Source organism: Oryctolagus cuniculus, chromosome 8 (assembly GCF_051225735.1).
Source record: "Oryctolagus cuniculus isolate XC-2025 breed Fujian yellow rabbit chromosome 8, ASM5122573v1, whole genome shotgun sequence".
NCBI lineage: Eukaryota > Metazoa > Chordata > Mammalia > Lagomorpha > Leporidae > Oryctolagus > Oryctolagus cuniculus.
The window spans coordinates 95886766-95914507 of NC_142874.1; the positions used below are offsets into that span (position 1 = coordinate 95886766).

The following is a 27742-nucleotide window of genomic DNA, read 5'->3' on the forward strand; positions in this document are numbered from 1 at the left end:
CTATAGAGCTGGAAAACGAACCATATCGTAAGTGGTATGATGTTCTTCGGCAGCCAGAGAGCTCCGTAGAAGTGAAACACCACGTCTGGTCAGAATCTTTCACACCACCTCAGGTTCTCTCAGTATTTTAACTCAAGAAACACTAATACCCTCGCAAGATTCTCTGCATTCACTGCTGAAAATGTAGCTCAGTTTATGAAATTTAGAATGAAAAGCAGACAAAAATGACTTCAAATGTTATGTCCTGTGAATTGAAAGAATCAAACTTTGTAGCTATTATTGGGATTCACTTTGGTGCAGTAATCCTGAAATGAGTTCACATGTCTGGGAGGCTCAAACCAGTAAGTAAATATTAACAATGGTTAAAACCAACGTTCTCAGAGAGGGAGAAGGAAAATATCAATAAAAGACAGGAAAGGATGATGAAGAGTTCCTGTTAGATTGAAAGTGAACATATATAAGTGAATCCAATTTATTTAAAAAGATGCATTTGCTCCCTGAAAGATTCAAAATACCATTTTCCATAAAAATAAATCAAGACTCCTGGAGAAATAGCAAATTCTGAGTCTGGGGAAAGAAATTGAGACAATCTTGCTGTGGTAGGAAGTACACAGGATGGTGGTTCAAATGAGCCAAGAACAAGCTTAAAGACGCACCCAACTAGTCAGATACAAAACAGCTATGATAATTAAACAGAATTTTGAAAAATAATCCATGAGCTCATACTCACGGACACTCAAAATAACTGGGTAATAAATGAAGTACTTCTTTGTAGAAAAGGATCAGCTAAGAAATGTGTAGAGCGCCTGACTCGGAACATGCCAACCTGCAGTCACTGATGTAAAAAAATGATGGTTTTAGGCAATTCTCAATGAATACTAAAACCTTGAGTAAACAGTGTGTCACAATGGTCTCCAAATGTCTCCTCCAGATTACTTAAGAAGATGTTTATAATGAAAAGACATTCCAGACACCAAGTGATCAATCTTAGCATCAGCAGCAATTTGAAAATATTACTTGCCTCCTTAAGTGATGCAATGAATAGACCATACATCATGCCAGTGATATAGATCTAACTGGCTTGATTATAATACAGTTATTAAAATGTCAAAAGGGGTTTCTAGAATAAAGATTACACATCAATGAAATGCCATTGATTTGGATCCTGGATTTGAAAATAAAGAAAACCTTTAACAAATAAACATTTTGGGGGAAATTGAGAAAGTCTGAATTTGTATAATTACTTAACTCTGTATTGATGTTAAATGTCTTGGGCATGAAACTATATTGTAATCATGTGGGAGATTTTTAAGATTTATTTACTTGAAAGGAAGGGGATGGGAGACAGAAAGATCTCCCATCCACTTGTTGACTCCACAAATGGTTGCAACAGCCAGAGTTGGGCTGATCCAAAGCTAGGAGCCAGGAGCTTCTTCCAGGTCGCCCACGTGGGTGCAGGGGCCCAAGCACTTGGGCTACCCTCTGCTGGTTTCCCAGGCACATTAGCAAGAGTAGCCAGAACTCAAACCAGTGCCCATATGGAATGTCAGTGTCGCAGGCCACAGCTCTACCCACTACACCACACAGCCAGCCCCTATCCTTATGTTTTAAGAAACACACTGAAGTGTAATGGGTGAAGTGTGCTGCCAGTTCTTTCAAAAGAAAAATACTTGCAGAGAATGCAATGGTGGCAAAGTGAACAGTTGAAGATAAAAAGCAAACACACTTTTCTTCTTCTAAATTGTAATTCCACAGTTGTGGGAGGACTGTTAGTGAAAGTTAACGTAGGGGCCATCAACACAGGGCTGGCACTGTGGCATAGTGGGTTCAGCTGCTACCTGGGATGCCAGCATCCCATGTGAGTCCCTGCTCTCCAATTCCAATCCAGCTCTCTGCTAGTGCACCTAGGAAAAGAGCGAACGGCGGCCCAGATGCTTGGGCCTCTGCACCAACATGGGAGACCCAGATGGAGCTCCAGGCTCCCAAGCTTGGCCTGGCCCAGCCCTGGCTGCTGTGGCCATCTGGGAAGTGAGCCAGTGGATAGATCGAAGTTTACTCACTTGTTCTCTAACTGCCTTTCAAAGAAATAAATCTTTTACAAAAAAAAAAAAAAAAAAAAAAAGTTAACATAGAGGGAAGGCATTTGGCTCAGCAGCTAAGACGCCACCTTGGGATGCCAAGCAGTACCTGCATCCCATCTCAGAGTACCTGTTTTGTGTCCCAGCTCCACTCTCCATTCCAACTTTCTACTAACACTTTTCTGCTAATGCACACTCTATGAGGAGTGTGGGCCTCCGTCACCCAACATGGAAAACTCAGACTGAGTACCAGGCTCTTAGATTCAACCTGGCCCTAGCCTGGCCCAGCCATGGCTGTTGCAGGCATTTGGAAAGTGAACAAGTTGATGGAAAACGTGTGTGTGTGTGTGTGTGTGCACGCATGCACAAGTGTCACATGCATGCTTATGTGTCTCCTTCTGAAAATGACTAAAAATTGTTTTAGAAGCTAATGTAAGGGCCGGCGCGGCGGCTCACTAGGCTAATCCTCCGCCTTGCGGCGCTGGCACACCAGGTTCTAGTCCCGGTGGGGGCGCCAGATTCTGTCCCGGTTGCCCCTCTTCCAGGCCAGCTCTCTGCTGTGGCCAGGGAAGGCAGTGGAGGATGGCCCAAGTGCTTGGGCCCTGCACCCCATGGGAGACCAGGAGAAGCACCTGGCTCCTGCCTTCGGATTGACACAGTGAGCTGGCCATAGCAGCCATTTGGGGGGTGAGCCAACAGAAGGAAGACCTTTCTCCCTCTGTCTCTCTCTCACTAACTCTGCCTGTCAAAACAAAACAAAACAAAACAAAAAAAGCTAATGTAGAGGCTGGCACTGTGGCATTGGGGGTAAAGCTGCTGCCTGAGTCACTGGCATCCCATCTGGGCACAGGTTCAAGTCCCAACTGCTCCACTTCCGATCCAGCTCTCTGCTATGGCCTGGGAAAGCAGTAGAAGATGGCCCTAGTTCCTGGGCCTCTACACGTGCCTAGGAGACCCAGAAGAAGCTCCTGGCTCCCGGCTTCAGACCAGTGCAGCTCTGGCCTTTGCAGACAACTGGGGAGTGAACCAGTGGATAAAAGACCTCTCTGCCTCTCTGTAATTCTGCCTTTCAAATAAATAATTTTTTAAAAAAAAGTTAATGTAAAAAAAGGAATAATTTTTTTAAAAGTGGAATGCTGAAACTAGATGCTTTGTCACCTAAGCCTAATAAATGGCATTATTCACCAGTGTGGTGATTTTTCTTTTCACGAAAAAAATTATCCAGGTTTTTTTCTTGAGCTTATTTTCTAAAGCAGACACTGAAAAAGTTCTGTTAACATCACTTCAGTTCATAAAACGCTCCCCTAAATACTCAGCATCCTCTGCCTTTAAAGCTCTCAAAACTCAGCTGTCCTCGCACGCTGCCGCCAGACTGCTGAATTCAGCACAGTACCACAACTATTGTGCAGCCATACCCCGAAAAAGGGTCTTCACTCATGAGCTTGTTTCAGACGATGACACTTGAATCCAGGCATCCGACATGCCATGTGGGCAACCCAACCAGTACTTAACTGTTACACCAAATGCCCACCCCAGGATTCTAAATTGTGTCAGAGTGCAGAGTCAGTAAGAGGGGTTTGCTGTATTGTGATCCAGCACTCCCAACACTGCTTCTATTTGGTATAGACGCTAACTAAAAGGGAGAACACGGATGGATGGATGGATGGATGGGTGTAGAAGAGCCTGGAAAGACAGCGCTCCCTTTTACGACAGTGAGGTTAAGATTTTAGCGTGAACAGACCCCTCGAGAGGTCCTTTCAGAGAAGACAGCCCAGTTCCTGCCCATTTCCTATGATCACAATAGGGCACCTCTGACTGCGAGCTACAGCTTTGACAGTGACGTTGTCCCTCCCTAAAGATAAACAAATCTGAAGTCCCAGCTGGAAAAGGCTGAGCAGAAAGAGAAACAGACCATGGGGACTAAAGGAACCTATGAAGAGTTATCCCAGAAGTCATGCACCTGCCAAGGTGACCTGCTCCAAGCCCTACAGAAGGTGAGGCCACACCCTCTCATCTCCAGGGATGTTTTGGGCCCAAGAAATGTCAGAGTAGCTGAGAAGCACAAGAGCCAGCTTCCTGAACACCTGGCTCTCTTCAGGACCATCTCAGACCACTGCATGGGCCCTACTATGTCCACCCAGAGGAGGCCTGCTTCCTCTTATGGAGGCGTTGTGGGGTGCAGGTCAAAGCTGGAGGGCGAATGGAGTAAGTCTTTGTGCCTGTGAGTGACTACTCAGGAGCAGGCTTTTCCAAAGCCTGGATTGTCAGGGAAACTCATGCCCCATCCCCGTGCCAATCATGCCTGGCTGAGCCACTCTCAGATTGGAAAGAAAAGTGGAAGTATGGGTGAGGGGCAGCAGCACGCAGGGTGTGTGCGGAAAGCCAAGCACTGTCAGTTCCCGTCCATCTCTGGAACGCTAGGCAGTGACTGGGTGCACCATCCTGGCAGAGCTGGTTTCAGATGATGCAGTCGGCCTGCCTACCCCCACCCTTCCCTCTGAAGCCCATAACAAACGCGGCAAAGCTGATGACTGCACTGTGGGATAATCAGTCAAACTCTTTAATCTCCCTTTACACATTACATTAACATTCATATTGCAAGGCAGTCCATTCACAAATAGTACAGTTTGATAAAAACATCACGCACATACCCCCAAGAGTCTACCAGATTCAGTCACTTTACTAAATCATTAAAATAATAAAAGTAATGAAAACATTATCATAATTCTTTAAAGCAATAAGGTCTGAGGCACTCTGGGAAAGATGTTCTCTTACAAGTATAATGTGTCAGTGGTATCAAATTATATTACAAGACAGTCATCAGAGACCCAGTAATAAAGTACACTGTAATGACAATGACTTTATGATCTGGTATGTTCACTACATACAATCCTATGTGGACAACTGTGGAAAGGAACATAGATATTGGGCAGCTGGGGTCCTTTCTAAATGAGGTTCCTAACTACGCAAAGGTGAGGTGTGTTTTTAGCACACCGAAGACGCTGCATCCCTACTGCAAGGTTACAGTACGCAGAGACATTCCTTTTCCACCCCTACCAGGTTCACTAAAGGTTAGAGTCGAAGAGCTCAGCTGACTCACTGTGCTCACAGCTGGAGAGAGGTCAGAACTCTCTCCCCAGCATCCTCCACAGTGCGACCTCCCCCCTCCTCGCAGTATCTCCAAGGCATACCTCTGAAATCAAACAGAGGGGAAGAGGGCTTTTCCCTCCCATTTCTGACAAAACTGAGGTCAGAAATAGCAGTGTATTACAAAATCCTCGTGTCGTGCAGCCACATGGCCGTTTCTGCCATAAACTAGACTCAAAAAAACCTGATACACCTTCTTCCAAAGTGACTTTTCCCACATTCATGTACAGTACACACTGGTGAGATGGTCACGTTGAGTGAGTGCTTCCCTATGCACAATTACGCGGGGAAACAATTAGCAGAGGAGAGAGGGAGGCATTTCCCAAGAAGGAATCAGATCACTGCTAAGGACGGGTCCATGGACGACAGCAAGTAACCCTGTCAGCAGCATCGGCACAAACCCCAGGTCACATAGTGTTCCGTAACTATGTCTATGGAATTCAAAATGTATATATATTTCCATATATATATAATACAAAATAAATCTAAAGAACTGCTAAAGTTCCAAGGATGCTCGTCTTCAACAGTCACCTGGAAAGCAGCTGGCTCCTTACGGCTGGTTTGCGGCAGTGACAAAAGCAACTAGAAGCAGGTTTAAGTAAAAGTGCTCAAAGGGCAAATGAGAAAACAGGTGTGCAGAGATGGGGGCAGGGACTGAGTTGAGCAAGGTTTCCTTTATTCTTCTCAGCCTGTTCCAACTCAAGACAAGTTCTTGAGGACACATAGCAAATGCTGTAGTCTTATCTATCATCAAAACAAAACTAGTCATAAAAAATTTCCTCTTCCTTCTGTACTCTCAACAAAATGCACAGTACAGTAAGAAGGTAAATGGAGACGTCTCTTCTCATCGCAGGAGAAACTAGAATTGGGACATGAAGTGAGGCCGCGCACTGTCGAGCCGCCGGGTCAGGATCTCACAGCCAGTGTCCGTGACCAGCAGCGTGTGCTCGAACTGAGCAGACCGCTTTCCGTCTCTTGTCACCGCCGTCCAACCATCTGGCCAGGTTTCATCCTGCCACCCACCTTCAACAAACAAACAAAACAAATGAAGAAAGTCCTTAATTTGAACACTTAAACTTTTCTAAATTAACTGTCAAGGTAAGTACCTTATCAAGGAGCAAAAACAACTAGAAAATTCATTATTAAGATCCCTTCGGCTACTTCAACTAATTTAGCTCAAGCCTTTCCAACTTTAGTACCAAGGAACTCATGATATTTTCATTTTCTTGGGTGCTGAAACTTCACCTGTTTTTGTGTTTCCCAGGACCAAATCAAGATGGTACTTCCAAAATAAACACACTGCATCTCGTTTTAGAAGACACACTGATCACTCATCATAGCCTCTTAGTGGTAACCTGAATTAATGAAATCAGTCAGCTCTTTCCTAGTGTAACTTTGGCATCAGACTAAACCATGCATGGCCTGTGTATGCTGTGAAGGAAATAATGTGAATTTTTATATTATGACTACATTTAATTCCTGCTATGATTTTTAAATGCCAGGCACACCACCAGGCAGCAGGAATGGATCATACTGTGAAATTGTTTGTAGACCACACTGCTGTAACCAGAAAGAGGTGTAGAGAGGAAAGAGACTGGCGAGATGGTAAGAATATGAGGAGGCAGAGAGGCTGGAGAGGAACTGAGACCAGAAAAGGAAAGCAAGGGTCAGTGCAGGTAGCTAGCAGACAGTGACAGCAGTCGGGGAGTCGGGGAGGCTTAAGGAAGGGAGAGCAGAAAACTGAGGTCCAAAAGAATCTGAGGTAGAATGAGAAAAGTAATTCTGGTAAATATGTATTTACAAAGACTTTCTTGTTGCAAAATTAAATGTCAAAAAAAATTCAATATGTTCTTCACTTTGAGCACTCTTCGGGTGAAGCGTATTACGTGTAGACCTCAATGACTCACATGCACAAATCCCCAAACACTGCAAACACAAACTCTGCAGTGAAGTAACCTACTTTTGCAATATTAAATTCCAAGCTAAGAAGAAAATAGGAAGCAGCTTAAAGAAAGTTAGCTCATGTTTTGTTAAACAACTAAGGATGAGTAAATAGTTGGTTTTTAAATGTAATGACCTTTACATAACTGGATTTAAGACATACTTGCCACTCTGACTTTATCCTGCTCTGAAATATATCCTGCTCTTTAACATAGTCAAGTCAAACATATCTACCTTCTTTGGATTTGAGACTTTGCATTCGAGGGCTGGGATTTAACCTAACAAGTTACAGTAAAGTATCTGTTATTTTTTTTAAAGATTTATTTATTTATTTTGAAAGCCAGAGTTAGAGAGAGAGGAAGAGTAGACAGAGATCTTCCACTTGCTGGTTCATTCCCTAACCACAACAGCCAACCCCAGGTCAGGCTAAAAGCCAGGAGACAAGAACTTCATCTAGGTCTCCCACATGGGTTGGAGGAGCCCAAGTACATGGGCCATCTTCCACTGCTTTTCCCAGACCATCAGCAGGGAGCTGGATCGGAGATGCCAGTGTCTCAGGCCGTGGCTTTACGTGCTATGCCACAATACCAGCCCTTACTTGCTGTAACTGGATGATTATCTGAGCTGGCTCCATACAAACTTACTTGTTCACCACTGGAAATAGCACACTATGGCTCACCAAACAGGTGCCAGTTAATGAAACTATGTAGGACCTTCAAAACATTCATGGAAAATTGAATTAAAAGGTAAGTTTAGTTTGTGCAAAATTTTGAAATCCATGCACAGTCTTCCAAAAGTTTATGAAAAATGCACATTATAAAAAAACTGAAGTACTCTCATAGCCAAAAACACACTTTCCTCCACTGCTGATACACTTACTTGATCTTACAATTGGCTGCACGAGAACCTTACTCTCATTCTACAAGGATGACAGAAGCACTGCCTCACATTTGATTTGTGCATCCCTTTAAAGTACACTAGGCATTGCATGTAAATATAAATCATCTCAATTCTTACAGCAGTCCTGGGCTGCTTGACAAGATAAGGTTTTCAATTTTTATTTGACAGAAAAGGGCAATAAAGAATCAGGTTAAGAAGGGAGCCTCTACAACGACTTCCAAAGATCCCACTTCCTGGTATTCAGGCCCTGTGTGAGGCCCTCCTCTCCTCGGAGGTGGGCTGGATTCAGTGACTCACTTCTCAGGCAGAGATTATGAAAGTCACTCCCGAGGGTAAGTCACAAAAACACTGGGAGGACCCGGAGAGGAGATACCCTTCACTACAGGTGCAGAACACACAGGCCTTACTGGCACTGCTCATTCTGCGTCCCAGCCCCAGGAAAGCACGAGCAGAAAGCACGGCCCCGTTGTCATGATGGCTCCGACAACCTCACAAGGCCAAGTCTGCTATCACTGTGACCTGCCTATCACACAGGACTAACCACAGTGGTGCTGGGACAGAAAGGCTGCCAGGGCTACAGGAGTCTCTGTCGTGCTTTCTGCACGACAGCAGGATGCGACGAGACGATGTGAGGGCAGACCCTGAAGAGTTAAGGGTCACCTGTCGAGACTGAAAAATTCTGCCACACAACTCAGTCGGTGACTTGGGCAAGCTGCTTACCCCCTTCAAGGATCAGTCTGTGCCTCTGTGTGAGTCTAATGGGGATAAACGGCTACCTCATTACTATGGAGAATTCCACCACATAACCACACCTGCCCCAGGGTGGGCGGTTCAGCAGATGGTCTAACTTGTGTCTTCCTCCTCATTCTCTTCCCTGTCAATCAGGTTCTAGACAGGCATGATGTGGGATACTCTTGACAACAATGTACCCTTTGACAGGATCTTTATAAAAAGGGACCAGAATTCTAGTACTTCAGCATCTACCAACAGCAGAAATACCTCCTATGAGTATTATTTTCTCGTCAAGTCTTAAAAAATTTAAAGTTCTCTACATGAAACTCAATCAAGTTAGAGACGGGAAAGGGATTGGTAATGAAGCACAAAAAGCAAGCGGTAGACCAGACCTCTGATCTGATAAATAATCAGAAATAGGTAAAAATACAATTAAAGAATGTTAAAGTATCAATTTTCCTCACCTTCACAAATCATTGGCTCAATCGTAAATACATGGCCCGACTTCATTACTCCAACTGCTTTATTTTCTGAAATTAAAGGAAAAAAAATTTCAAAAGATAGTAAAAACCAGCAACTGAACAGCTCAGTAGAAAATAGTACTAACTTATATTCCCAACAATGAGTCTTAAATGACTTTCTCCTGTCCTGAATCCCTTAAATTTATCATTCAACAAACGGACAGGTAACCAGCAGTTTCAGGGCACATTCTGCTCAGGTTGTCCCTCGGCAAATCAGACATCCATGGGGTGGATTTCAAACACGAGCATCACTTCTGTAAAAGGAAAAATGCTATCATTTATGTTATTGCATGGTTCGAACTGTAATCACAGAACCAAACAAACTTCTATTACTCTTCCAGGTACAGCAATGTGAAGATGAAAGGAGAATAACAGATGGTTCAGATGCCAGAGGCCCCCCACTTTTCTGTGGGGGGACACGTTTTTGTCTGTAAAGGCACAGCCCATAGAAACTGCTATACAATATTCACAAAGTTTTCTAAGTCATCTTGTTTTCCTCATCTTCAAGGGGAGAGCAAAGCCTCTGCATGCTACCATATTTTCAGAAATGCTGGAGAAACCATTTTCTTCTAGGTAAAAAATAAATTCCATTCCTAAATACTGTTTTGTAGCTTTTTTGTCCAACTTCACTGATAGTATTTTTCAGGACCACCATGAGACATGCAGGTATGAACTAAAGTGTCCAGACCTGTCATCTCTCAAAAAATGCCAAAAATTTTAAATACAGGAATAGGCCTTTTCAGATAACCTAAGACAAAAATCGAGAACTAGCTTCAATTTCAGATTCAAAAACTGGTAGGGACAGCAAGTAATGCCTGCATTTGCTCTAACTGACCACTAGATGGCAAACGCATGAGCCTTTCTGGGTTCCTTTGTAAGGCTGTTGAAGGTCATGATCCCATTGGCAATCAGCAGCAAATGTATCCAATGTGACTCCATCTGTGGAACTCTATTCTTTCTAGAGATGGTCTGATCTCACCTACACATTTATATTCCTACACCCTCCTGGTGAACAGCTAGCATGTTGCTTCCTACTACCTTGGGTACTGCCAAAATACACTTCATGTAGATTCCAAATCCTGAATTTCACAAAATCTTTAAAGAAAAAAATAAAAATATTTTTGACTTTTTACTTCTAATCTAGTAAACTTTCCCTCAAAACTGTAAGCAATTTATTACACACACATAACCAGCATATATTCCCTTGGGGAATACCAAAAAGAAAAAATGTCAAGAGTATCAGTGTGCTGCCACAAAAAGAAGGAATCTAGAGCTCTGCTGTCCAATACAGCAGCACTGAGACTTCGAGCTACACAACAACCTGAAAAGATGGGCTCATCAGTGTAAAACACCCTGGATTTCTTTCTTTTTGTAAAGATTTATTTATTTCTTTGAAAGTCAGAGTTACACAGAGAGGAGAGGCAGAGAGAAAGAGAGAAAGAGAGAAAGAGAGAAAGAGAGAGAGAGAGAGAGAGAGAGAGAGAGAGAGAAAGAGAGAGAATCTTCCATCCACTGGTTTACTCCCCAGATGGCTGCAACAGCCAGAGATACACTGATCTGAAGCCAGGAGCCAGGAACTTCCTCAGGGTCTCCCACGTAGGGGCAGGTGCCGTCTTCTACTGCTTTCCCAGGCCATAGCAGGGAGCTGGATCGGCAGTGGAGCAGCCAGGACTCGTACCGGCGCCCATATGGGATGCCGGCGCCACAAGCAGCGGCTTTACCCACTACACCACAGTGCCAGCCCCAACACTCTGGATTTCAAAGACTAAAACAGAATGTAATCTCATGGATTACAGGGAACTAGAAGATAAATATAAGGGCAGGCATTTGGCCTAGTGTTTAAGATGCCAGAATTTTGTCATCGGCTTCTGCTCACACCCTGGGAGGCTGAAGGTTTTGGTTCAGGTGATTGGATTCCTTTCCTGCCACAGATGCGGGAGACCCACACTGCACTCCTGGCTTTGGCTTCAGCCTTGGCGCAGCACAGCCCAGGGCCACTGCGGGCTCTTCTCTACATCTCAAATAAATAAACCATTAAAAAAAAAAAAGGAGAGAGAGAGAGAAAGCCTATTTTGGTTCAAAAAGTCTTGAAACACATGCAAAGGTTTTTCATAATAATGTATTTTCCACAAACTTTCAGCTCCGGCTGTTGCGGCCATCTGGGGAGTGAACCAGAGATGGAAGACCTCTCTCTCTGTCTCTCCCTCTCACTGTCTGTAACTCTACCTCTCAAATAAATAAATAAAATCTTAAAAAAAAAGGAAATCACTCAACTAATATACATTATCCATGTGACTCACAAATACAGATACTGTATCATGTACTTTTAAAAAATTGTACCTGCTTTTAAATACCTATCTCACAGAATCATTTTAATATACATTCTAAATGTAGGCCACTATCATTACTTCCCAACCATTAATGACTTACATAAAGCAGCAAACAACCTTTCACTGAACAAGGAATTTTCTTAGTTATACAAGAACTTCCTGGTCCCTCTCTCATTTGGGTTAAGAATAGAGTTACAAACCAAGGCAGACATTATTTACATTTCAAAAGGTTTCCCTGCCATACAAAACTCCCCCAGCAGCTTCCTTTAACACTTCCCTAAAGGGATTACAACATATTTTGTTTTGTATAAACTCAATTTACACTTGAATGCTCATAAACATATCAAATGTATAAAGTGAAATACGCCTAGTGCCTGCCTCTGTCAGAACTAAGTAAATGTAATATGAAGCTCAGGTGGCAGCAGCTCATGTCAGTCGCACTACACTTTGCCAACATCACCATGACCCATGTCTCCTTCTCCCATAAATTCTGTCTCTCAATGGCCCTTCTCTAATCTAAATCCGAGTTCGCAGTTGCCATTGCAAGAGCTGTTTTCTCACTAAGTCCCCTGCACATATTCTTTCTCTCTCTCTCTCACACACACACACACAGTAATCAGAATAGGTACTTCCATTCTGAGAAAAGGAATGCACACTCAGGTGATTCAGAATTGTGATCAAATGATTCATAATGTATCATCATCATCATCATCCCTCAAGTATATATTAGGGCATTACATGTACTATTTTCCTGCACTGCTTTTGAGTGTTTTTCCTGTATTCTCAATCCTCACAGCAATTTCATGAAAGTATCAATCCTACTATTGTTCAGATGAGAAAATCCAAGCACAAGAGATATATGTGTTTACATAGCAATAGTGTTTACATAGCAATAGCTCAATATACATGCCAAATCCTCTCCCAGGTCACTAGGTGTAGACAGCTTTCACTTTTGGCACTAACTTAACAGGCTCACTTCTGCACATGACTTCTCTCTCAAGAAAAAAGGCCTTGTTTTTACACTTCCTGTGTGATTCTAGCATCCAGCTTTCAACTCGAGGACATGTGTGTTTATTCCTCCTCTGTCTCTATCATCAGATTGTAGATAACAGACAAACACTAAGAACTCAAATCAAACTAATTAAGATGGACTGATTTCACCAAAGGAATCAGAATGGTAATGGCCAGTCAAGGGGCAGAGCGCTGACTGTTCGCCAAAATTAATTTGCTTTCTTTCAAGAAATGCTGATGGAAAGTGAATGTAAATGATTTATGCCAATTCCAGCCTGTGGGGAGCAATCCGGACTAGACTAAGTTACTCGAATTAAGACTTATTCTATGCATCTGCTCTCCCACAATATGGCGCTGGGAGAGAAGTAAACAGCTTCCGCACAGCTGCCTCCAGTTCAACCAATTAACTGTAGGACTTGCTCCTGATTGGAGAGCAGCGTACTCGGCGTGTGGGCAGCCGAGTTAGGATTGGCGGAGGAGGACTATAAAGGAGGAGAGAGACGGCATGCACCAGGAACATCTATGGGGAACATCTAAGGGAACCCGTGCAGCCCCCGAGAGAACCGGCCGGCGGTGTGCCGCTCCCCTGCGGAAGTGGGGAATGCGGCCAGGGGGAACTGCCCTTCCACGGAGGTGGAAGGGATAGTAGCCAACCCGGGAAGAACCAGCAGCAAACCCGGGGAGGGCCGAGCAGACGAAAGAACAGCGCAGGGTCCTGTGTCGTTCCTCCACGAAGAGGGGGAGCGACACAGCCTGCCTCAATAAAATCTCTCAAGTACAGGCCTCCTCCAATCGTCCTTCACTCTCCCTCTACGGCATCTTCCCCACCAACTGTTGTCTGAAGGCAAGTCCCAAAGTACTCATGAAAGCCCTTCTTGGATAAAGATGAGCCTTAGTCACAGTGCAATGGCCCTGACCCCATGGTGACAAAACACACCCATTTGTGTGTTATATGAGCAAGAAACAAACTTGGAGTGTGTTTGAGCAAACATAAATTAGGGGTGAGGACATTTTCATGAGCTAACAGATTAATCAATACAAAACAGTAGGTCCTGTTTAATGTTTGGTTAGTACTTGTTGAATAAGTGAGCAGCATACGCAAAATCTCTGTGGACAGTACTTACTGGCATAATGAGGGACGTTGGGGGCTGTGTGGAAAAGCTTATGAATCCCATGCCCACAGTAGCTTCGAACAACTGAAAACCCGTTTGCTTGGGCATGTTTCTGAATAATGTTTCCCAGTTCTCTGTATCGAACACCAGGTTTCACTGAAAGGAAAAGAGAAAACTCATGACATGGAGTAACAATCACTAACATTTGGTAAGCAATTACAGTCCATTTGCCAGGAACCTCTCTAAAGGCTCTGTATGTCTTCATGCTGAAACTAACAGGTAAGGAGACTTGGGCACACAGAGGCCATGTGGCCAGCAAAGGACAAAGCCCTGATTCCCAGAGCAGCACCAGAGGTCCAAAAGAGGAAGACAGTTTGCAAAATTAAGAAGTTGAAGATAGGCATCTTTTTGCTTCCTCTAACAACAGGTAATAAAACAATGGAAAACACACCTCTCTTTAGATCCTTCCCTAAGGCCAAATGTTCTGTTCTAGTAAAGTGAGAAAAACATTGTATCAAGAGAAAAACAACGCCAGAAAGTTAACTTGAGTCATTCTAAGGTTCAGTCTGGTCAACTTCTCAAAGAATTACTTCCCCTGGGCTTCTTTATCTCCATAAAAATGATTCTCAAACTATTCATAGTTGCCTGTGTGGTAGATACTAGGGGTAACGTAAAAAAAGGTACTCTCATTCTATATTTCCTATTTAACTTTTATGGTTTTTATTACTGTTTTAATAAAAAAGAAAATGAAACACGTGTTTCTCATTGCTCTCAAGGCTCTCCTAGCACTAAGACCCCAGGAACTGGATATGGCACACGGCTGGGGGTGGGGGTGGAGGGTGGGGACTGCACAGATACAACAATACTGAAATCATCAGTATTCAATAAAGAACACCCCAGGCTGGCAATGTGCACAGGTCAGGCCCCCAGCTTCGATACTGGCACCCTGCAATGTGCACCAGTTCAAGTCCCAGCTTTTCTGCTTCCAATCCAGCTGCCTGCTAATGTGCCTGGGAAGGCAGCAGAAAATGGTCCAAGTACTTAAGCCCCTGCTACCCACACGGGAGGACAGGACAGTCCAAACCTCACTATTGTGGCCATATGGAGAGCAAATGAGCTGATGGAATTTCTCCCCCTCCCACTCCCCTTCTCTCTATTGCTCTGTCTCTCAAATGAATAAATAAATCTTTAAAAATAAAGAAAAACAGAAAATCCTTGTTGAGCAATCATGAGAGGACAGGAGATTTTTTTCCCTAATTCTCAAACTGAAGGCAAATTTGGTCCCAAGACTAGTATCTGGAGACATTTTGGCTGTCGCACAGGGATGATGGTGAAACTGACACCTAATGGGTAGAGATCAGGAATGTAGCTAAGCCTCTTATAACACACAGGGCAGGCAGGCCTCTACAATAAAAAATTATCAAGCCCAAAATGCAGACTGGGAAACTCTATTCCAGAAGGTTAATTTCAACAACTTTTCAAACTCTCCAGTGCTCTACACAAGAAAACAGTCATGTTAGTGTGAAGTAAAGGGCAGAAATGACTTTAAGGTATTGTTAGCACTTTTCAGATATCAAGCACCTATGTCCCAGAATTTCCTGGCTACTGTTGGGAAGACTCCAAGTTCTCATAGTTTCTTGTTAATAAGATCTAATTTTGTGTCTTTGTGAAATAATATTAGAGTTTTCTGATTATCTGAATCAACTCAGAGAAGCATAAAGGATATAGACACTGAACATATTATCCAGCAGATACACTAAAAATTATTTAAAACTAAATAGCAAACTAAACGCTGGGCCAGCATGTGACTTAGCAGGTAAAGGCAATGCCTGCAGTGCCGGCATTCCATATGGGCGCTGGTTTGAGTCTCGGCTGCTCCACTTCTGATCCAGCTCTCTGTTATGGCCTGGGAAAGCAGAAGATGGCCCAAGTCCTTGGGCCCCTGCACCCGTATGGGAGAATCAGAGGAAGCTCCAAGTTCTTGGCTTCAGACGAGCCCAGCTCCAGCTGTTACAACCATCTGGGGAGTAAACCAGTGGATGAATGACATCTCTCTCTCTCTCTATCTCTGCTCTCAAATAAATCTTTTTAAGAAAAACAAAAAAAAAAACACTAAACACTAAAGTTCTCACTTCAAAATATCACCAAGGATACTGAAGTTTTTGAATAATCATCAGTGAATAAGTAAAAATGAATTTTACATATTAATATACAAAAAAATCACATTCTTTCATTTTAATTTCTTCATTTTACTAAATTAATAAAAACTTCATCATCTCCCATCCATGCTAAAGAGTGGACTAAAAATGGGCAAGCGTGCCACAACAGGCTAAGCCACAGCTTGGGATACCAGCATCCCAAAGCACAGTGCCAGTTCAAGTCCTGGCTATACCACTTCTGATCCAGCTTTCTGCTAATGCATCCTTGGGCCCATATCATCCAAGTGAGAGACCCACATGGAGTTTCAGGCTACTGCCTTCAGCTTGGCACAGCCCTGAGTATTGTGGGCATTTAAAAGGTAACTAACCAACAGATGGAAGTATAAGGGTACACTCTCATGCTCTGTCACTCTGCCTTTCCAATAAACAAATAATAGAATGAGGCCTATTGAAGTAACACCTTGACAGTAGGGACTCCATTTTGGAGCACTTGAGACTCCATTCTGGGAAGATGCCCCCACCCCCACAACACACCGTGAGACGCTGGTCTGAAACTATGATCTAAAACAGTTGAATAATAGCAGTCCACTACATCACACTTGGAAGAGCATAGAAATCCCCTAGCATGATTGCTCAAGCTTGGAAGTGGATAGGCCACACCTGGGTTAATGATAAAAATGTAATTTGTTGGCCGGCGCCGTGGCTCAATAGGCTGGCTAATCCTCTGCCTAGCGGCGCTGGCACACCGGGTTCTAGTCCCGGTCAGGGCACCGGATTCTGTCCCGGTTGCCCCTCTTTCAGGCCAGCTCTCTGCTATGGCTAGGGAGTGCAGTGGAGGATGGCCCAAGTACTTGGGCCCTGCACCCCATGGGAGACCAGGAGAAGCACCTGGCTCCTGCCATCGGATCAGTGCGGTATGCCGGCCGCAGCGGCCATTGGAGGGTGAATCAACAGCAAAAGAAAGATCTTTCTCTCTGTCTTTCTCTCTTTCACTGTCCACTCTGCCTGTAAAAAAAAAAAAAAAAGTAATTTGTCTATGTCCTACATATGATTAAAACCAATATCTGGATTAACGTCAAAATTATAATTGAAATTGTTAAGATTGTAACTGGTATTGTCAAGATTATAATTGATACTAGTTTCGCATAGGTTTTAGGTCAGCTTGACCCCGGTAACCATGTATTCCTCCCTGTTCCTAGCAACCATGAATTCCCCTCCCAATTTTGTGGTTTTTGCCTTTATAAACCCTGTTGCTTTGGGCTTCAGGGTCGAGAGTTCTTTAGGGCAAGAGCCCACTCTCCACTGCCGGCAATAAAGGACCATCAAATTTTATCAATGTGTGGCGCTCCTTTGTTTGCTCGCTCAGGTATCTTTGTTGCACAGGTTACACATGCTAATGTGAAAAGGTTTCTAAGATATTAATAGCTGACAAACACCAAATTACAGAACATCACTAACAGCACAATTCTATTTAACCTAATTAAATGCATAAACATACATGTTTGTCAATGTTTCAATAAGGACACAGGAGAAAGCAAAAATCTAAATGTTAACAAAAGTGATGGAAAATGTAAGGAAAATTGTAAGCATGTAGGAGGACTGCTCATTTTTCTCTGACTGTTTGACTTTTTTATAATCAGGACATCATATTTACACAGGTGAAAGAATGAAAAAGTATAAATAAAAACTCCACTACAGAACTATCCACACAATCCTCTTCATTTATCACAGAAAGACTGTCACAGAAGAGCAAGGAACGCTGGGTAGTCATCTGGTCCACCCCCATCTAAGGATTCCCAAATCACCCAATCACCCTTAACCCACCCCTACTACAGCCAAAGCGAATCTGAGTAGAGGAGCACAGAGGCAGCAAACACACAGTCGCGCAGAGGGCACTCCTCATCGCCCACCCACACACAGCAGCACCAACGGGTGCCCGCACTGAGGCTGACCTGCATCAATGGCTTGCATGAGACACTCGTACGTGGTCTGAACAAGCTTCCGTGCTCCCTCATCCACTTCGCCAACAAAAAACGTCTCATTCAGGTCCCCGTGATAACCGTTGCGATACAGAGTAATGTCCACTGCAAAAGAAGGTACAAATAGGAAGACAACATTTCTTTTTCCCCCCCAAAAAAATTACTCTTAACATGATCGCTTCAAGCAGCCTAAAGAAAAAGAGCTATTGCATTCTCAAATTAGACACCAACAAACATACAGTTACTGCCCAACAGCAACTCCTGGAGTGCAATGTAACCACACTCACTGTGAAGAACAGGAGCACGGCCATGCAGCACAAGCCAGATGCTAGTTTTTTATGCTCTTAAAGTAACTGGACCAAGAAAAATGTATGCAGGATGCAATCATGCAAGATAAAAAAAATTGAGTCAGTAATAATGAATTGAGGACTTTGTTACATTTTGGCATTAAATAGAAAATACTATTCTCACTATCTTAAATAGGCTTCTTCCTCCTTTTAGGGCATAAGTAAACAGAAAAACTCAGAAACTGTTCTACACTTCTTTTTAGAAAAACTCATTTGCCTTTCACTTCTATGTGAATATCATCCTCTTTTTTCCCAAAAATATACATTACTGTAATAAATATACTCAATATATAAACTATATCATTAAAACAAATATACCCAATGTAGGGGGGCTGGCATTGTGGTGCCTGTTGGGCACCGGTTCACGTCCCAGTTGCTCTGCTTCTGATCCAGGCCCCTGCTAATGTGCTGGAAAAGTAGCAGAGGATGGCTCAAGCGCTTGGGCCCCTTCACAAACGTGGAAGACCAGGAAGAAGCTCCTGGCTCCTGGCTCTGGTCTGGCCCAGCCCTGGCTGTTCCAACCATTTGAAGACTGGACCAGCAGACAGAAGGTCGGTCTCTCTTCTCTCTACCCTTCCCCCTTTTTTAACTGTGCCTTTCAAATAAGAAAATAAATCTAGAAAAAGAGAGAGAATGAATCTGTGCAAATCTTTAACTATAATTAGAAAAATAATTTTAAAAAATATACTCACTGTGCATTTGTAGAGCATATAAAATAAATATTTTAAAGCCTTGAATTTTAATCAACCTCCACACTGTAGTATAGGTGGTTCAGCTTTAGCACAATAAGCACAGTGAAAAAATCTCACACACTACATATGTAAGCCAAATAATAGGATTTATGAAAATCTACGAAACTTTATAAACAGCCACTCTAACTAAAGCAGTAACAATTCGAATGAAAAACAATGCCACAGCTAACTCCACCATCACAGCACGCATCACCAGTCTGCAGCCTTTAACACCTGGGCTCATGCTTCCTCCATCTGAGGATGAAAGAGACTAATTTCACCAATGTGAACCTTAAAATGCCATCTAAGAGAGCTTTCTCCATCAGTACTGTTTTCTAATCACAGGGAGAATGTCTTTCCAGTTTCTTCCTCTACATCTGCAGGTTCCCAAGACACTAAAACATAGAAGCCTTAATTCAAAGCCACTTCCACTCAGGAAAGGCACTTCTATGAGATTTTCAGCTTTTTCTTAAGGTCTTCATATATAGCTAATAGTTTTTCTGCATCTATAAGAAAAACCTGTCCCGATCTCTTTAAAATCATTACACTTAAAAAAAAATCAATCAAATAAAAAACACTACTTTGGGACAGGTATTTGGCACAGTTAACATGCCTTTAGCAGTTAACATGCCTTTTGGGATACACTCATCCCATGCTGGAGTGCCTGGGCTACAGTCCCAGCTTCCTGCTAATGTGCACCCTGGGAGGCAGCAAGTAATGCCTCAAGAACTTGGATCAAGGCCATCCATGTGATGTAGCCAGACTGAGTTCCTGGCTTCAAAATAGCCCAGTTCAAGCTGTTGCAAGCATCTGGAGAGTGAATTACAAATGGGGGAAGATCTTATCCTCTCTTTCTAAATAAATTAATTAAAAACACACCATTTCAACATTACTTTCCCATGTCACTTTTCGCCTATTTATCAATCACATATGAGATAACAGGTATTAAAGAAAACATGCTAAACCAGGCACATCACACTAGAATTATCTTAAAAGCAACAGGTACAGAGACTGGCACTGTGGCACAGTGGGTTAAGCTGCTGCCTGTGATGCTGCCATCCCACAAGGGTGCCAGTTTGAGTCCTGCCTACTCCACTGTCCATCCAGGTCCCTGCTAATACTTCTGGGAAATCAGTGAAAGATGACCCAAGTTCTTGGGACCCTTAATCCATGTGGGAGACCTGGATGGATGTCCAAGATCCTGGCTTTGGCCTAGCCCAGTCCTGGCAGTTGCAGCCATGTGGAGAGTAAATCAGCATATCAAGGATCTCTCTCCTCTCTCCCTCTCTACCTCTCCTTTTCTCTGTAACTCTGCTGTTCAAACAAATAAATCTTAAAAAAAAAAAAGCAACATGCTTAAAACTTTAAGAGAGATTTCTGCAGATTCTCTCTTAGAGATGCTGAATTTTAAATAGAAAATAAGTAAGTACAAAAACACAAGTCACAGTCACACTGTTAAAACGTTACAGTTTGTTTACTCAGAGTGACAGAAGTCCCATGTACATAGTTCTTACCATTAACAATATCACCTTCTTGCAAGGGCCGTCTGTCTGGAATTCCATGGCAGATGACTTCATTCACTGAGGTACAACAAGACTTTGGGAAATTATAATAATTCAGAGGAGAAGGATAGCAATTTCTTGCAATGCATGCCTAAAATGAATTCAAATGCAGAGAAAACAATTTTCAATGTGCAGAAGGAAAAAAATTCTGGGTATGCAATGACTCCCCTTTTAAAATGTGAAAACTGTTGGGCAGATGTACTACAAAGAACTTATTTAGAAATAGTACTAGATATTATATAACAAAGTTTCACTGTATACACATCAGTTTATGGGTGACTGAATAATTTTAAAGAAAATTTACATATTTCAAATACATAAACATTTACTATATTACGATTCCATTTTAGAACTGCTTGTAAAAATCACCTTAAAAGATAATATTTAAAGCAAATACTAATAAGTACTTTTAATGCAATAATTTCTTATATACAAACAAGTCAATATCCCTATGATCAAAAAATGAATATTAGTATAATTAACAAATCACAAAATACTTCCAGGAACATTTTAATTACTACATTCCCGGGAACAACAAAGGAACACTATGAGAGAAAACGGTCTAGTTTCTTTTTTTTTAAATCTTTTTTTAAAAAATTATTTATTTATTTGAAAGTCAGAGGTACACAGAAAGAGAAAGAGAATCAGACAGAGAGGTCTTCCATCTGCTGGTTCACTCCCCAAATGGCCACAACAGCCAGAGCTGCGCCAATCTGAAGCCAGGATCCTGGAGCTTCTTCCAGGTCTCCCATGCGGGTGCAGGGGCCCAAGGACTTAGGCCATCTTCTACTGCTTTCCCAGGCCATAGCAGAGAGCTGGATGCGAAGTGGAGCAGCCGGGACTTGAACTGGTGCCCATATGGGATGCCAGCACTGCAGCCAGTGGGTTTACCCACTACACCACAGTGCCAGCCCCCAAAATGGTCTAGTTTCCACAAGTCTTCCATTACTTGGATGGTTCCACACAGCGGTAATCACAGTATCATTTCCATTTCCATACTGCCACACCGTCTTCAGGCTAATAATATTTTAGTGCTGGCATAAAATGCCATTTGTGGAACTCATCATAATTTTACTAGCAATTCCACTATTATTGGAAATCTACATTAATTTGAAACTCCCTCAATTACAAAAAAGAAAATCTTAAAACAAGTAACTACATGCCTGTGGCCTTTTCCTTACTTAGAGAATTAACTCTACATATCCTGTAGCAGTATAAATAGTTTAGCGCACAAAGAATCAATCACAAAGAATCAATCAACCAGTCATTGCTGCAAATGTTAACTCTATCACTTAGAAGCTCTGTAATTTGGGGACAGTGTTGTAGAGTAGCAGGTTCAGCCACCACCTGTGATGCCAGAATCCCATATGGGCCCTGGTTTGAGTCCTGGCTGCTCCACTTCCAATCCAGCTCTCTGCTAACACTCCTGGGACAGCAGCAAAAGATGGCTCAAGTGCCTGTGCCCTTGCCACCCATGTGGGAGACCTGGAAGAAGCTCCTGGCTCCTAGCTTCTGCATAATTCAGCCCTGGTTGTGGCAGTCATTTGGGGAATGAACCAGCGGATGGAAGATCTCTCTCTCTCTCTCTCTGTAACTCTTTTAAATAAAGAAGTCTTCAAAAAAAAAAAAAATGCATCCTTTGGACAATTTAACTTCTCTTTTCCCCAGTTTCCTTATCTATAAAATGGGGCTAACAGTACCTGCCCTCAAGACTTACTGGGGATATTAAATGAGTTAAACAAAGCAAGCACTCAAGAGTACTTGGCCAAATAAGAAGCAGTCAAAATGCTATTCCTGCATATTACACATTTCACAATAATAACTAATGGAATATCCTAAATCAGAATTTTAAAATTCTGAGTAAAACAATTTGAAAATATTTGTGTAGCTCAAGACATTCCAGCAAATTCTTTCAAATTCTAATTTATAATACTGACACTAAGCAAGAGTGTGAGTAACCACTTTCATCATCTCTGCACACAATGGAAATAAACATTTTTAAAACACTAAATTACTAGGTTGCATAGATTATATTTGTTTGATTACCAAAACAGGTTCAATCCATTTTTCATGTGTTTAATTAGCTACCATTCTCCCTTTGCAAAGGATCTATTCACATAATAATTCATCTCCTAGAATCTTAAGGTCTCTATGACAGACAATCTTCATTTTTTTAAAGAAAGTAATTCCTCTATTGCATATACTATATGTATACTAGACTCTGTTTAATGGCTGTGGATATGAAAGGGAACATCTGCTGCTTCAGAAGTCATATTCCTTTCTTATTTCAGAGTATTTGGTGCATACACAGGAAGGATTTACTTAAAGCACTGACAACATCAATCACTTTATAAAAGCTCAACTGAAGTGCTTATCAAGTATGTGGTTTCAGAAATGAGATCTTCCAACTTCACTTCAGACCTTAATGTCACAAGTCCTTAAAGATAAAAATACTGATGATTGGAATGTTTTCCGTATTTGTAACAAGGCAAAAATCTCCTTCCAAATTAGTTCAACCAAGTTACTTTAGAGATTCAGAATTTAAGTCTACTTAAATTTTAGAAGCCTAAAATTTAATAAGAATTTTTTTCCAAAGTAAAAAAAAAAAAAAAAAAAAAATGAAAGCTCTTACTAAATGTACAGCATGATCTATTTCTTCAGTAGTTACACCTGGTTTGATCATCCCCGCAGCAATGTCCAAAACTTCTCTAGCAAGCTGAAAAAGAGAAAATATGCAGAAAGAAATGACCCTGAAATAGAAATCTGTACTGTCTTAGATTCTGTGGAAGACTGGTAAAATGAATCTCTCCTTCAATAAAAATAATTTTGTTAATATAAACATGTCATTTCCTACAAAATTGAGCAAATTTTGTAGAAACACAAAATTATTAGCAAATAATTTAACAAGTGAGCCTAGGGTCAGCAATGTGGCTTGGCAGGTAAAGCCAACACCTGCAGTGGCGATATCCCATATTGACGCTGGTTCGAGACCCGGCTGGTCCACTTCCGATGCAGCTCTCTGCTGTGGTTTTGGAAAGCAGTAGAAGATGGCCCAAGTTCTTGGACCCCTACACCTGCATGGGAGATCTGGAAGAAGCTCCAGGCTCCTGGTTTCGGATCAGCTGCAGGTCTGGCCATTGCAGCCATTTGGGGTGAACCAGGGGATGAACGACCTTTCTCTTAGTCTCTCTGCGTCTGCATCTCTATAACTCTGTCTTTCAAATAAATAAATATTTTTTAAAAAGTAAGCTTGATTTTAATGCAAAATATGTATATGCTAAATAACCAATTGCTAAAGGTTGAGTCTTCTCACATTTCTATAATGGTATAGGAAAAAAAGGAAATTAAAAAAAAAAACAGAGAAAATAAGTGGTAAAGATACGAACTTCACTAGACTACCAGAGAAAATCAGTATTAAATCACTTTTACATAAAGTGTTGCATAAAAATCTTAAGTATCACATCGAGATGAACAGTATCAATATAATTATTTTTTTCTTTTGAAAAAATATAGACGTGATTTTTATCTGGTAAGTAATAATCACTAACACAATATCATAGGTATTTCAAAATAAGACCTTCAATACGAGCCAAAAACTTTGTCTTATAATTACATGTGAAAATAACAAAATATCACAAAAATATGGTTCTTTAAAAAAATACAAAGGTAATAGAAACAGAATGTCAACTAAATATAGATTTGCCACCAAATTAAGTATTAAAAAAACTGTGGCAACAACTATGGCTAATCAGCCTTAAACTGTAACAACCTGTATAAACCAGCAGGATTACTGACTGTGTCTGCCTCTAAGGTCATGCTTAAACATGTCCCAGCTAATAGTTAAAAGTAACTCTTACCCTACATACAAGTCGCATCCCTTCTATATCTTCAGATGAGAGTAATTTAATTTGAGAAGTACCTTTAAGAGCCTGTTCAGATTCAGACATTCCTGCAATGGAAAATCAGTAAGTAAAACCAAACTGAACAGAAATACCTAGTATTGGTTAGCATAACATATCCCAGATGACATAATAATAGTCCAGTCTATCACACGATATTTCATAATATTTCATAACGGCCCAAGTTAGTTTTTTTGTAAAAACAGTCTCCAAAAAAAAAGGAATTTGCTACACAAATTGAAGGAAGAATTCTAAAGAAAAAATTTCATATTGTTAGAAATCAGCCAATATTTTTGGAGCACATATTAAATGACACCCAGTGTGCTAATAAACTCAGTAAATGACTGACATTTGAATAGTGCCATAAAATTTACAAACTGATTTCATGATCACCATCTAATGAAGCATATATATCAACAACTGGCAAATCAATTTTTGAAAGGGAATCTTAAGTCAGTATATTTCAAACTGCAGTGTCACCATGTAGCAGACTACGCTATAGCTATAAATAAATACAGTAGGAGTAAATATTGCCATGAAATATTTTATTGTTGTTTACGTATACATGCACATATTCATGTTACAAAGTCTATGTCTCACTCTGGGACATAGTCAAAGAAGTTTGAAAAATACTGCCCTAAGAATATTAATAAAATTAGTAAGCTTAATTCAAATTTTACATACATTTAAATGTAATAAAGTCAGTAGAGAAATTAATTCAAAATATGATAAAAGTAATGCAATAAATCATCAACAAAATCTTCTTTATAAGTACTGGTAGAAGAATTTCAAGTAAAATATTAGCAAACAATACAGTAAACATGTATTATACTATTACTTTAATGAAATTCATACCAGAAGGCCGGGATAGTTCAGTTTAGCAAATCTATTCACCTAATTCATCACAGTCATAGGTTAGGAAAACAAAAATAAATGATCATCTAGAAAGGATAATTCTGATAACATGGTCGGTTACCACTTTAACATAAATACAATCTCAAGCCAAGAAACAGTATCACAGATTGCTTACTAGCAGCACTGTTATTGTAACACTGTTCTGGCTACACTAGCAAATGCAATTAAATGGAAAAATGAAATAAGATGCATAAAATTAGAAAGGAAAGGACAAAATTCTTATCAATTTCAGATACTCCTATATCGCCCTGGAACAGAAGAAACATCTAGCAAGTGACTAAAGGAACTGAGCAATTTCACAAACTACAGAGCAAAGATATCAAAATCAGTATCCTTCCCATAAACAAATCATAAGCTAAAAAAATACAGAAGATGCTATTCACAAAAATAACTGAAAAGATAAAGTAACAAACAAAGCCTTAGAAGACCTATATGAAGAAAATCTAAAATCACTAAAAGACATAAAGGAGATTTAAATAAAACAGAAAAACATACCCTGTTCTTGGATAGGTAGATGCAATATTGTAAAGGTGTCAATTCTTCCAAAATTAATCTATAAAGTTAATACTATCCAAATAAAAAAAATGCCAACAGGATATTTTTTGGAATCAGACAAGCTGATTCTAAATTTCATATGGGAAAACAAACATATAAGAATAAACAGGAAAATTCTGAAAAAGAGGAAAGATGGGGGCAACAAAATCTACCAAAGATTAAAACATTATATAGCTATAATAATTAAGAATTTGGCAATGGCATAATTAGACAAACGGGCTTATGAAACAAATTAGAATCCAAAAAAATAAAACCAAAGACATGAGAATTTAATATATAATGATATAGACTGCATTTCAAATCAGTAATAAAAAGACTGATTTTTTTCTGAATAACTGTGGTGTGATACCAGACATTCTTCTGAGAAAAATAAAAGCTGTATCCCTATAAAACTCCTAAAACTGGGGCCAGCGCAATGGTGTAGCAGGTAAAGTCACCACCTGCAGTGAAAGCACCCCATACAGTCTCCGGTTCAAGTCCCAGCTGCTCCACTTCCAATCCAGCCTTCTGCTCAATGCACCTGGGAAAGCAGCAGAAGATGGCCCAAGTGCTTGGGCCATTACACCCACTTGCGAGAACCAGAAGAAGCTCCTGGCTTCAGATCAGTGCAGCTCCAGTTGTAGCCATTTGGGGAGTGAACCAGTGGATGGAAGACCCCTCTCTGTGCCTCTGACTCTCTCTAACTCTGCCTTTCAAATACATAAATAAATCTTAAAAAGAAAAAAAAAAAAAGAAAAAAACTCCTAATGCTAAATAAATTCCAGATAGCTCACGAATTTTTTTCACAAACACAAAAAGACTGAAACCATAAAATACTGCAAGAAAACATGGGCAAATGCTTTGTAACCTCTGAACCAAAAAGGTTTTTCTGGATCACAAGGCCATACAAATATCTTAAAAGAAAACATTATTAAATTGTGCTAAATAAAAATGATAAACCGAGAAAAGAAATACAATACACATCAAAGGATTACTGACCTTAATACAGAAGGAAAATACAGAACGATATGAAAAACACTAATAACCTAACAGGGAAAGAAAAGGCTATCGATATGAACAGATAGCTCAAAAAGAAAGAAAATACAAATGACTTTTAACATGACAAGATGCTCAGCTTTATTTAAAAATGTACATTAAAATAATAGCAAAACACAATTTAATTCAGATTAGCAAAAACAAGAGCCCTGACAACACATTATGCTGGGGAAAATAAAGGAGAAAAGAAACTCACATGTTTTCAACAGGACTAACAATTGGCGTACTAGCTCTCAAAATCAAAACTGATCTACTCATTTCACTTTAAGTTAGCCTACAGACATACCCTCACAAGTAGACAAAGATGTAAATCTAAGAATAGTTACTGCAAATTGGTAGATGCAAAAACCTGAAATTAATCTAAACATCCATTGGTGAGAGCCTGGTTTAATAAACTGCAATACACCCACACAATGGAATACTTCAGTCAACAGCAACAAAAACAGAGGTGGCTTTAAATGGCCTTATAAAAAATATTTTCAAGATATATTGAAAGAAGAAAGAAGACAGCAAGGTGAAAAGGTATATATAATGTGATCCTTTTCATCTAAATGGAGGAAGGGGTTAAATACGTGCTCACACAGATAATATCTAGAAAGTTGTGCAACGGGCCAGCGTGGTGGTGTAGTGGGTAAAGCTGCTGCCTGCAATGCCAGCATCCCATAAGGGAGCCGGTTCAAGTCCTCTTCCAATCCAGCTCTCTGCTATAGCCTGGGAGAGCAGCAGAAGATGGCCCAAGATCTTGGGCCTCTGCACCAGTACAGGAGACTCAGAAGAAGCTCCAAGCT

General features: G+C 41.0%; 1 protein-coding gene across 36 annotated transcripts in view; it reads right to left on the reverse strand.

Moving 5' to 3' along the window:
- Positions 1-4615: 4615 nt before the first annotated feature.
- METAP1 (methionyl aminopeptidase 1) overlaps positions 4616-27742 on the reverse strand; it is a 60420-nt gene continuing 37293 nt past the window's right edge. For 12 of the 36 annotated variants that reach the window (XM_089303056.1, XM_089303061.1, XM_051820157.3 and 9 more), the window contains 7 exons: positions 24408-24499; positions 23183-23266; positions 20503-20641; positions 17884-18015; positions 13785-13928; positions 9263-9328; positions 4616-6248 (listed from right to left, as the gene is read on the reverse strand). In XM_089303056.1, coding sequence (XP_089159182.1) covers positions 6085-6248; positions 9263-9328; positions 13785-13928; positions 17884-18015; positions 20503-20641; positions 23183-23266; positions 24408-24499 — 821 coding nt within the window. In that variant the 3' untranslated portion in view covers positions 4616-6084. Of the gene's footprint in view, positions 6249-9262; positions 9329-9392; positions 9574-13784; positions 13929-16237; positions 16937-17883; positions 18016-19222; positions 19244-20502; positions 20642-23182; positions 23267-24407; positions 24500-25859; positions 26655-27742 lie in introns of those variants that run through there. The other 24 variants (XM_089303052.1, XM_089303042.1, XM_089303036.1 and 21 more) reach the window with 15 other exon arrangements.